General features: G+C 43.9%; 1 protein-coding gene across 10 annotated transcripts in view; it reads right to left on the bottom strand.

Annotated features, from left to right (window-relative positions):
- Positions 1 to 2547: 2547 nt before the first annotated feature.
- The window catches only part of LOC112563376 (neo-calmodulin-like), a 143105-nt gene continuing 132833 nt past the window's right edge, over positions 2548 to 12819 (bottom strand). For all 10 annotated transcript variants that reach the window (XM_025237311.1, XM_025237308.1, XM_025237315.1 and 7 more), the window contains exons 4-5: positions 11317 to 11580; positions 2548 to 10630 (exon numbers count right to left, since the gene is read on the bottom strand). In XM_025237311.1, the coding sequence (XP_025093096.1) occupies positions 10515 to 10630; positions 11317 to 11580 (380 nt within the window). In that variant the 3' untranslated portion in view covers positions 2548 to 10514. The remainder of the gene's footprint in view (positions 10631 to 11316; positions 11581 to 12819) is intronic.

Here is a 12819-nt window from a genome sequence, read left to right as displayed (position 1 = left end):
TTTGCCCTGCAGTGCAGTCTGACTATTGCTTCATGCTAACCTCCTGGCACTGAAGTCTCTGGAAAGTTCCACCAACAAAGCCGCAGAGATAAGGAAGAAGGAACAGCATAGAAAAAGGTTAAGGCCGAGAGAAGGTCGAAAGTTTGGAAAGCAAGTGCTTCTTGTCTTTGGTCCTGCAGTCTGCGAAACCACACACACTGCCAAAAATGTTTTTTTTCCTGTAATGTCTTCAAAGTTAAGGTTTACTGCTTCTCGAGAGGATTATTGTGGAACAATGTCAAAGTTGCACAAATGTTAGAACGTTTCGATCACGGTCTGTCTGTGGATTTAAAAAAAGCACCAGTTTATTACTTTTGCTTTTTTAGTAAATGGCATATCCGTATTAGCATGCTATTTATTTACACACACATATATATAAAACATGAGTTTCATATGAGTGAGAGAGACAAAGAAAGAGAGCAGTCTACAAAGAATACTAGGTCTGCGCTACACATTAACACGCGAGTTTGATTCATGTTCCAAACTATAGTTTTGTTATTAAGTGTATAACCGCCATCACATTTTTTTCTACACACAGTCGTCTGTGTAGTTTCAAAACAAAGGATTTGCTAGATTCTCGACGACTGCTTAGAAAACGGTTTAGTTTTTCATCCTCGGCAACGGACTGCCATCTCTAACTCACCGCCTGTATACAGCAGGTAGATAACTTCCTACACACACTGCTACACCATGAGGCACAATAGTAAAGGAGTGCGTGCGTGTGCAGGTGAACGCCTCCTAATTGCCAGCCTGTAAGTGTAAGTTCTCCTCGTCCCTCCACTAGATTAAATCTAGAGTTGAATAAGGGACGTAATACCTAAAAGCTGCAAGTGATCGCTGTGGTTACTTCCCTTAGCATGCGCATCCCCAATGAATGTACATACCTTTCGTGTTATTTTGTGAGCTGAACATTAGTTTGCTCTCAGTTGACTGTTTAAAAGGGAAGTAGCCGAGTTTTTACAGCATCGTCGCCGAAGCTCTCGATGTGCACACCATTCGGTTCGATGCCTGTGTTGTTATCAGAGACTAATCTGTCAAATCCAACCCTGACAATGTTTTATCCTGCGTTCAAAGACTATTTGTCAAGTGACCAGTGTATTCAGTGCGCTGGGACGGGAAAAGATTTGGACTGGAGGGGCATTGAGAGGTCAATCGTTGTACATGAATCAGGCCTGGACGTGTAACCTCGTCTTACTAATGGAAAGCCTATTTTTATCATTATTACCAAGAAAAAAATGAATGAGAATTGTGATTATGCGTGATGAAACTTTGTGTTAAATTTAAGGACGTATTCACTCATGCACGCTTCATGTCAAGTTTAATTTTTGTTGACAATGGTAAGTAAAAGTATGTGACCATTACCTTGTCGTTTCTTCGTCCCTTGACTGGTTATGGCCGTTGGAGAAAGTGATCACATGAATAGATATCAGACACCACTCAGGCTTGCCTTGAGCGTTGATGAGCAGGTCCTACACAAGACGATCGGTCCAAGTTTATCAGCCATTTATATTCTTTCTCGGGATCGGCGCCCTTGCAAGTTATTTTGAAGTACAGTCTTTAAGAGTGTCGTGCCGGGTGACATGATCGCACCAGGCTAGCTTGAGTCTCTAGTAGCTGTTCCTGGTATCGTACGAGTGTGGTGACCACGGTTCATTGGTCTTATATTCCTGTCGGAGATCCGGAGACATTACATCTCCTTCGAGGTTCCACATTACGTGTTTAGTGCATGCTGTGAATGTAAGCAGGAGTTGAATACTGTTAGGATGTACTTAATGTCCTGTCCGAAGTCTTTCGTCCGGAAAACTAATGCTAACACCTTTTCGTCTGATGGTTATACCGACGAGTGAAGTACACCGGCGTGGATGATGTCAACAAAAGTGAGAAGTAACGCTTGGAGATTCTTACGAGTGCTTGTCCTCTCTGGCGGCAGACCGATCAGTTCTGGCAAAGCGAGCACCTGCGTGTCTCACCTTTCATCTCTTATTAACTTATCTCTCGGGCCTGGGTGTCAGGGAGCTTGATGTTCCGTCATCGTCAACACCAGGGGTGGGCAATTAATTTTCCCAAGGGGCCACATGAGAAACTGGGATGATTTTAGAGGGCCGGACTAATATAGTTAACTCAGTTTTACCCAATACTGTATAAATAGTATATATACTGGTGGGCGGGCCAGCGGGCCGGTCAGAGACAGGAGGCGGGCCGGATCCGGCCCGCGGGCCGGCGTTTGCCCAGGTCTGGTCAACACTCACTCCAGTCACCTGGGTGGCAGATGACATGGCTGCTCACGAGGTCACACAACTCTGCCACGGTGAGGTGCCAAACCATTCCTGTCGTACCCCTGACTGAACGCTGACTTAGGTGGGAGAAGGGTGAAAGTAGTATGTAGGTGGCGCAAGCGTCAGAGTTGTCTAGACGAGCAGCTGTTAGCAGGCAACGGCAAGTAGCGCCTCACCCACCAAATCATACTTTCACCACACAGGTATAACAAAAGATGACAAACGAACTTTGTGATGTGGTGTCTCGTACGGTTTTAATCAACGAAACAAAAAGTGGGGGAAAGGAGAACCATGGCGAATATATACATATGTACAAAAAAAGTTAAGTGGGTGAGGTGGAAATCACTCAGACATGTTTCCCTATCAACAACAGAAACGTTTAATGTGCTCTGATCTGCCCAGTGTTGCATCCTGTGAAACGAATATATGTTTACGTTTATAAACTTTTCTTCCCTTTTTCTTTTTTTGCCAAGTAATAAAGAAACATGACCATCAAGAGATTTAAGTGACACGTGAAAAAAAAGACACAAACATTAAGATTACAGCATTAACAAGTGTTTTGTGGTTTTGCTGTATCTATGGTGTGGTGGCTAAGTGCTCAAGTAAAAAAGGGCTTCAAATGTTTTGGGCTAATCGTATGATAGGACAAAGAACACACAACAGACACCACTAGGATTTAAGGTGACTGCTATTCAAAAGTGCATTTTTTATTCTTAAAAAGTAGGATACAAAACAAGGCTAAAAAATGTTTTACGCACATTATTTTTTAAAAAAATTCAAAAAAAGGCAAGGAACACCAAACGATATATATTAACTTTGTACCTTATTGACACATACCTCAGACAATTTTCTCGCTCTTCTCTTTCTGACGTGGACGACCTTCATGCACCAAGAAAAAAAATCAATAACAAACAAAACAGCGCAAAAAAGAAAAAAAACCTCCAAAAAACATTTCATGATGTCGCACATGGATAGGTGGTAAGAGTTCAAGCTTTCTTTGCCATATTCCCCGTTTCCCTCTTTATTCTGTCAGCACCTCCAGTGTTCGGGTACAATGCAAGTGGCTTCTGTGACGTTTGCAAGCAGGCTGATGTACAGCTCACGATGTCCGGCAATGATGCGGTGTGTCCTGTGGACGGACATCCATCTGGTCACACGACATGTGACGTGTGCGGCTACGTGTGAGACTGGCAGGTGGAATGAGGGTGGTAGTGGTGGAGGTGACTGGGTGGACAAGACGATGAGGCGAAGAGCACATCGCTGAACCCTGCTATATGCCGACAGAAGCGACTTGCTTGCAACCCGTCATGTGCAACACAATCTATCGCGCAACCAAAAACTGTGGCGTTTGTCAATCGTATGAATGGTGCAGACTGTGTGTGTGTGTGCTCGCACTAGTTTTCTTTGCTAAGTGTGTGTGAGCCGATAACATAAAACTGTACAAAAACTTGTAACTGGTGCTCCCCCTTCCATAGCGACTGCAGGTCTGTGGACTAAGCCCACGGACTCTCTGCGGCCCACCACAGGCCGACTCGCCAATCTATCCTCGGCGTGGACTGTGTATCACATCCTCATTTCAACGAATACTAAAGGACTAAAGTTCCAAATAGCTCAATATAACAATCTGACAGTATCTTCTTTGCTCTGTTGATACGCCACAACACGTTGCCATCCTTACATTACCATCCGCTCGACATTTCCACCTTGACATGACTACTGCACCTCACATTGACAGTGCGTGGACATGACATTGGAGGATGCAATACACATATAAGAAAAATCTCAAGTCAATGGTGCTGGGATAGTGCAATGGAACAAAGGAACAATTCTTTATCTATTTACAGTCTTAAGTGCATATCATGACAGCGAATAGGTGGGCGGGAGGGTGGGTGAGTAGAAATTAAAGCAAAACTGCCAATATGCACAAATATCACAACTTTTGTCTGGGAAAATAGACTGGACACAACAGACGACGACAGGGGAGGCGTCCTCCCTTCTCTACGTACTCTCCCCATCCCCCAGCCTCCAACCCTGCAATTTACACACTCATGCACCGCCATGCATACAGTGAAAATATCACTTTCAGTGTCGGGAAACCTAAATCTAGATCACAAGGAGTTACAGGCTGGTGAACTCGCACGACTAGCCTGATAATCATTTCAATGACCAAAGCGACAATATGCATTCTCCTCCTGCGGTACAGCACACGATATTCTAGGCTGCTCGCGCACACAGGGTACAAGGGTAACTGGAGGACCGATAATAGCTGACAATAACGGTCTCCAAACTGCCATCAGAATGACATCCGTTTCATTGCGCGAAGAACTATTTCGTGTTTGCAAAAACAAAACAAAACAAAAAAGAAAAAAAAAAAAGACCTGTTTCGTCACGTGACCCGTCCGTTATCATCAGAAGATGAAACCGTGCCTCTGAACGAGGGTTTTAAAAACCAGGAATAAAGTGTCATTCAACATTTAGTAAAGACTACTTCAAAGACCGGTGAGGAAATATGACGCCAGCTGTAAACACACAGTCAAAACAAACTTACTAAGATCTGAAACTATCCAGAGGGCTTGAAATGCAAACAGTCATTTGCGTCGAGCCTTCTTCTAAGAATCGACGAACACGAGCAACACGAGGCTAAACGCGGTCCTTGCTACACAAAACGAAAAAGGATTGTACAAAAATAGAATTGCATTATGCAAGTATCTCTTCAACGGTCAACACAGAAATAATCAGACAGATATTATGTTCTAAGTAAAAATGCATGTCAAGAGTAGAGGTTCAGGGGGGAGGGGTACTCCGCGGAGGCCTCTCACGAACAGTCCGTGCTACACACACACATACACACAGATGTGATGACGCAGTCGCGCACGCGCCCGTTGTTACAGTTGTCATTTGCATATTCTGTACTTTCGTCGCGCCCTCCCTTCATCACGTGACGTCACGCGCGCGCGCACACAAGCACGCCCTCATCATTTGCATATTTTCGTCGACATCTAAAGACGACACGAGCCTTTATTTAGTGAGAGGATCATTAAAACTGGGGGAGAGGGTCATTACTAATGAGGACAGAGAGTAGGCGTCAAAAGATAATGAATAATGTGACAATGAAAGGTGGTGGTGGTGGTTCAGAACGAGATCTCGCGGTGTCACACACGCTTAAAGGGTCTTCTTAAACCGGAAACATGCCGTCGAATGCATGTCAATGCTTTTTGCATATTTTCATACTGCAATCATTAAAACATTTGCCAGAACGAAGTCACATATTCGACAAAGGGTCACGTTGAGAAACTTATCATTAACCCCGAACTGTGACAGGTAAGCGTCTTTGACGGTAAGTATCTTACTTGCCCGAAGAGTGTCATTCTGCAAACGTGTTTTCAGCTGCTTCACAAAAGCTCTGGCGACTGTCCACAACTATTTAAAAGCATCAAGGAATCGTTAAAGACACAGCCGTGCAATTCTGTCTCCTGAATTGTTTGCCCTTGTTTAAAAGTTACTTAACTGGTGACCAGGCAGTTTTTCCCTACTTCTTGAAACTACCGATTTATTTCTTTACATCTTTCTTTCCTACAGGTAAGGCTGCATAGATATCGCCGTTGCCAGCAATTTTGCATGTTCAGTTTTAGTGGAAACACTGAGAAAGAGAAGTAAATATTACATAGTTATGAACGTGTGTGCCTGACTGCAAGTGGAGCAGCAGGTTCCGGAACTGGAAGTCGAGCGTGGATGCTGACAAGGGCAATGCAACTCCTCCCACTACCATCACCAGCTGTCTGTAAGAGTGCTCGACACCCCTACCCAAGAACGGCAACTCCCGTTCCGTAATTCTACCTTTCCTTATCCTACTGGTTACTGGGCGCGAGGAACCATTAACAACCGAGTAAGATTGCAAGTGCACCATCAGTAAATACTTGAGATTTGATAAACGTTGAAGGATTCACAAAATCTAGGCTAAGCACGAGTGTTCCGGTTGGATTTAAAAAATATCAACATTTTTGTCAAATACCGTGAAGGCCTCCGACATCAGGAGATAAATAAAATTTGCTACAACAATGGAACATTGTAGTAAGGCAGATAATAAACAGCAAAAAAGGACATAATCTCTGCTTGTCTTGCCAAGCATTGGTCCTACAGGTGAGAGGGTGGTGGGGGGAAGACAGTCGGGCTAAGAAGTAGGGAAGGGGTGGTCTTGTTTCCCAATGCTGTCAGCCAGAGTCGTTAATTCCAAGTCTGTCTGGCAGTGGCGTCAGCAAGTCCCTACTGCAGCTACTGGTCTCATTTCTTGCAAGCACAACTAGGAGACTTGTGCTGCCATTAATACAGTTTCGCTTCTGAGCTTCCAGGACCCCCAAAAGAATTAATTTCCTCTAGTACATTGGCTTTACAACGAGTTGCTAAATTAAAATATTTTAATACCTTCAGGAATTTTTTTCTTTTTTCAAGGGGAAAGCTAGATAACCATATGCGTACTTTGCTTATATTAAGGTTTGAGTATCGGTTGCCTTTATATATCAGTCTTTGGGTTGGGGGAGGGGGAAGATGTGTTTGGCGGGTACCCGTGTGTGAAAACATCTTTCTGCTGTCCACATTCTCCAAAGTTTTCATCTAAAAATATATCTACTCAACGCGCATGCGTGGTGACACGAATGCATTATGCCAAGCAGGCAGTCTTAGTACTGAGCGGCTTAGTTTAATCAGGACCAGAAGCAGCGATCTATGACGATCCCATTTACTTCACTGTAATTGGTTCCTCTACCGACGATGTGATTAAATGACCTCTACCCTTCTACCCTGAGCGGCAAGTCTCTACGGCGGAGAGTGACTGGTTCATCTGCTTGTTGCCAAATTTTGCAGACAAAGAAGCTTCTTGGAGCCTCTACGCCCCGTCTACCACACACCCATCTTGCATACCGGGACTTTCTCCAAGACATTCTCTTTGAAGCATTCCAAGGATTTCATTTCTGTCACTGGCCGTCGAAGTACCCAGAATTCCCTGGTGCCCATGTGTGACGTGGGACGAGTACTGGTGACAGACTAATCAACTGGTAGTTGTGCCAAGCATCCAGGTGAGTTGTCACCACCCCTCAGCCGTGAATGGCAGCGCTCTACAGGTCATTTGTCTGTCAGTCACACCACTATATCCCAACATCCTTGTAGGAAGGAACAGGATGTGGTATTTAATTTTCGAGAACACAGTCACTGTTTTATAGAGATAGTGATACCTTCCTGTGACATTAACCATCAGCAAAACTAAGAAAAAAATCAAAACTTGAACACCTGTGTGTTTATTAGTGTTGAGTTTGGTTAACTCAACGGTGTTTACCACGGACATTCATCCTGCTCCTCTACTTATCCATATCCTCTAGCATTCAAATGTAGTAGATGCACACATCTTTGAGATGGTGAAGGGAGGGAAGACTAAAGTCTAGTTGTTCGCTAAGCTGCCGTCCTTCGGTCACATACTTTATCCCCATAGTTCAAAACGCTGTGAAGATAGTTAACTGCGAGAGATCCACTTTATTTAGTTTGGCTAAATATCTTTTTGGCTTAATGTTCTTATAAAAAAAATAACTGTTGATGAAAGTTCACGGAGAGGACACAGGGCACGGTCTACCGGCCTGTGGAGCTATCTTTAAGTTATTATTCAGTTATAGGATATGAAAAACTAACAAAAAACCATTCTGGTTTAAATCGAAAAATGCCAAAATAAAAAATGAACCCGGGATTAAATCGATTCTGTTATAATAAATTGTCAAAGTTTTCTGTGGCAGAACCCGGGGAAATCAAAGAAAGAAAAGTAAAATACGGGAAACGTTAAAGTTACAAAAAAGTCATAAATGGGAAAGAAACACACTTCATCGACCACAAACCCGACGTGACAACAGCATTCACGTATGCAAACAACAAAATACAGAGTCGTTGGTTATTAACAGGGTAATCAGGTGGAGGAAGAGGTGGAGCATGGGAAATGGAATGTGAACAAAGATGACATTTTTTTTAAAACTGTGACGCAGTGTTGCCATGGTGAATGTGTGCAAATACATAATAAACCGCACCAAGGGCAGTGGACACGAGAAAGAGGCAAACTGTATTTAGGGTGGTGCTGCAATGAAAGTGCTGAAAATCGTCTATTCCTCACTGAATGACCCGGGGTATGGGGCAGGACATAAGAGGAAAGATGGTATCAAGCAGTCCTACGTGTTCCTGATATGAAAACTTTTAGAAAACGAATGAAGGCATGAAATCAGCTATCATAGCCTCTCATAACCTTCGTTAATATTCTGCTGCTCATTTACAAACATCAAATTCACGACTGTGTCAAAAAAACAAACCAAAAACAGAGAAAGAAAAAAAAACTTCAACTTGTTATACTCTAGTGCACTTTAGCCAATGATACTTGACGAAGGCAAATAATGGCTGAAGTCATTTTCAAGCTCAGATAATGGGAACAAAACATCTTTGCATTCGGTTGTAACTGAAGCTCCAGTCCTGCTTCTAAAATTTGTAAAACATGGAGTAAGACTTTCCTATTACTGTGTACACGTAATATCAAACCATCTCGGAATTTCTGAATACTTCAGTCTTGCACAAACCCCGTTTAGTTTCTTCCTCCTTTAGCCCCGACAAAAACCTACCGAAGCTCTTCAAGAGCCACTGTTTGCTGTCTAAACATGTGCGTATAAAATCGTAATGCATGCTAACGATACTTTCAACGACATTTACTGGATTTTGGTCAAAACGTGATTCGTGACTGAGGAACATTTCAAACTTCGCCTGCACTGTAACTTAAGCAAAACGTTATCTCTAACCTAGGATGATACAATCTGAAGAGTAGGGTAGAAAATTTACGGATGTGAAGGAGAAGATAATCACGCCGATAATCACAACGATGGGTGCAACGAGAATAGACGTGTCCGGCGTACAGTCCTGCTTCTGCTATTCCGCTTCCGGATTTCTGAATCCTTGCGTCACAGTTGCGTGCAGCTGATAAAAGCGCTGAGTTAAACTTTCTTGGTTTGCCTTAAAAAAAATTATCAAGACTACCTTTACTGACAGACCATTGTCTGTGTCCACATCGCTTGAGTCAGGGAGACCTGATCAGTGCCGAGTTATTTAGTAACAGGCGTTTAAGGCCAGGCGTTTTTCAAAGTTGCAGTATTTTGACTAACGATTCTTCTAGATATCAATGGAACACGTACAGTTCACAAGTTGATAGAATATTGTGCGAACATTGCTAATAATACACAGTTTTTTCTTTTAGAAAAAAATTCTACACGAAATAAACTTTCGAAAAAGACAATTACTAGTTTTGTCCAGTCCAGAGGTTTGTTATGTTTTGTTTTCGCTCGAACATACATACTCCCTCGAGATTTCCAAGAACAAGCACTCTTGATATGCATCAACAGTGTAGCGAAGTGCAGTCCCTTGAGGCAGCCACGTTAAAAGGGAAGCCGTGAAGAGCTAGAAAGGAATTTGATGTCCTCGTCTGGAACATTCCCTCATCTGGATCCCGCAGACTTACCCTGTACTTCCAGCAAACACACGTTTCACTCACTGTCTCCCCAGAGAGGGGGGCGACAACGTTCCACCTTTCGTGGTGTCGACAGTAAGTTACTTCTTCTTGTTTGTCCTGCAAAACGGAATCTTGAATGAACCAGTCTGGACTGAAAAGTTACACGACCAGTTTAGGGGCAAGTTGACGCCCCTCAGGGCTGAACCTTCACAGACGCCGCATGTTTGTCACGTGACTACTCTCGCCACCTTCTCCCTTGGTGTGTTGGTGACGTGGACAAGAGGGAGTAGTGAAGTGAACTAAAGACTAACAAGAAGATCGTGGCAGCTACTGGGGTCTGCAGGTTGTCCTTTCAACATGGAGTGTCAGGCGAAGTTGTGGTTGAAGAAATGCTGGCGGAAAGAGTGACCTTGACCGATTGTGCTGACGCTTGACGAGAGGTCACGTGGGAGGGAGGGGGGATTAAGTGATCGAAAGACGAGCTCGTCGCTGTAGTCGCACCTTCGACTACGTCCAGTCCAGTAGGGAAAGGGATCCCCCCAAAATAAGGAGGGAAAGAAGAAAAAAAAAATCACCTGAAAATCAGGTGGCCACCTATCAGGAGTGGCTAAATTAAGGTCAAGGTCGATATTGGACGTCAAGGTCACCCTTTCACGGTTGGATAGCTGAGGGCAAGATGCTTACTTCTTCTTGACTCCCTTGGATGAGGAGGAAGCTTTGGAGGAGGTAGGGGTAGCCGAGGACGAGGCTGGCTGTGAGGGCCCTGGATTCAGGTTGGCCATCAGCATGGTGAACTCTGGACAACAGATGAAGCAAGCACGTGCAAAAGAAGTGCGATAAGCTAAGAAAACAAAGCGAAAGTTCAACACTACGCAGTCAAAATCGTGGTCCAGTCTAGATACCCCAATCATGCTGTGTCTGGTAAAAGATCAGTTACGAAGTACGCTCAGTCAGCTGCTTTTTATCTGCATGCCCTTACCCCCAACACTCCATCCCCTACGACCATAGGTCAAAGGAACATAAAGTTGAAAAGAGATACTTTGTCCGAGAAAAAAAATACGTATTATCAGAAGACCTTAGAGAATCAGCTTCCAGTTGCACTCTCAATACGGGTTGGATGGGCGAAGGATGCAAACTCTCGTGCTGACATAAGCACAAAAACTTTAGCTTTATTGTCTGTTGTTTTTTTCATTTCAACTTAATGGCTATAGAACATCGGGTAGTGGAATTCGACGACTTTTGTCAAAAAAGAAATATTTTTAAAGGTAACTAAAGAACAAATTTATGGTAAGTAAATTATTGATATTGCGAATTGTAATCGTAGATGTGATGTAATGTGATCGACTTGATGTGGTTTCGGACGATGGTTTTGAAAGGTCTCACCGAGACCTACCGACTTGCAATTCCGCGAAAAGGTAAAAGCTGGTCGCGGCAGACCGCCAGCAACCCTTGTTTGTGTACGGTTCGTGGTTTGAGACTGACCTTCATAGTCTATCAAGCCGTCCCCGTTGAGATCAGCCAATCGGAACATTTCGCAGATGTCCTCCTCGCACGGGCTCTCGCCAAGCTTTGACATGATGAAGCGCAACTCATGGCGGTCGATGTACCCGTTACCGTCCATGTCGAAGATGCGGAATGCCTCAAGGGCCTTCTCGTTGTCGTCCGCGTCCTGGGCCTGCTGGGCGGGGCTGGCCGACCACTTCTTCATCATCAGAAGGAACTCGTCGTACTCCACAAACCCGTTGTCTGCGCAGAGAGAACAATGACGTTGAGAAGACAAGAAGGAAGGAACAAAAGAGGAAACAAAGGATGGATGGACAGAAGAAAGACTTTATAAAAAATGTTTACACCCCAACCAGACAGCAGGGATTACATTAACCAGCCTACATGTAGCATAGGTATGACGATAATGTGTAACAGGTTTACGTTTACACTGATCCCACTCGGTTAAATAAACTGATTCCATAGGTAAGAAACTAAATGAAGGGGCTCCATTTTAAGTTTAAATGCATGTACACGTGACAACCCTATTTTAAACTGTCTACAGTAAGAAGCTGTAATGTCATTGAGCGTTGTTTTCAACTTAACAACAATAAAACAAACTTTGAAGAAAACTAGCGTTTACCTCGCTGCCTAGGAAGAACGAAACATAACCAACACACACACTCAAAGGAATAAGAAATGCGACAAAATGAAGCGATTTCAAGAGAGTACGATAGCAAGGTCAAAAGCCGGGTTAAGAAAAGATGACGAAAATAGCATACAAGAAAAATAATAATTTAAAGAACCCATGCTGATGTATAACCAATGATGACAACACGACAGTAGTTTTTAGTTGTCTGATGCTGGCGGAACTAATAGGAAGAGAAAATAGAACCCGGAATTCATGACAGTAATTTTTCTCTTCTAGTCTGCGAGGGCGGGAAATGATGCCTACAATTTTCTCTTTTTTTTTTTTAAAGATATGAAATTTTCTTTAGTGGGGCGTGGGAACCCTCGATAACACCGATATTTTGGTATGCCAACACAATCTAGACTGGCGGGAGAATCTTGCCAAGTGCCGTTCCGCTGACGTCAACCTAAATTATTTATTCCCAGTCGCGGATGGACCCTCATCCACCCCTTTCTCGACTGCCCCACCTCACCCCAAACGGGAACGACATTATAGCGACGCCGTCTTCTGCCGCTGACGCACGGAGGAAAATTTATCGGGAGACAAGAGGGAACAGAAGCGAGCGAGGGCGACCGGAGGTGTCTGCTTGCCAGCGTAAATTTAATGAGCGGGAGGAGCAGGAGAATGAAATTTTAACAGCGCAAAGGGAGACGACTGCAGACCCGTCCTGACGCATGACAGTCGCAGTGATGGACGGCACCAGAAGAAGCATCTGGAAACTGGGATGAGTCAGGACGTGGACAGCCTGTAAAATGAACAAAGCGAGTTTGGATTGGGGTGGGGTTGTGGAACACCAAATCCGAGTCTTTCGA

This window comes from Pomacea canaliculata, linkage group LG4 (genome assembly GCF_003073045.1).
Source record: "Pomacea canaliculata isolate SZHN2017 linkage group LG4, ASM307304v1, whole genome shotgun sequence".
NCBI lineage: Eukaryota > Metazoa > Mollusca > Gastropoda > Architaenioglossa > Ampullariidae > Pomacea > Pomacea canaliculata.
Note: the sequence above shows the minus strand (reverse complement) of the source record. Positions and strands in the feature narration are given on the sequence as shown.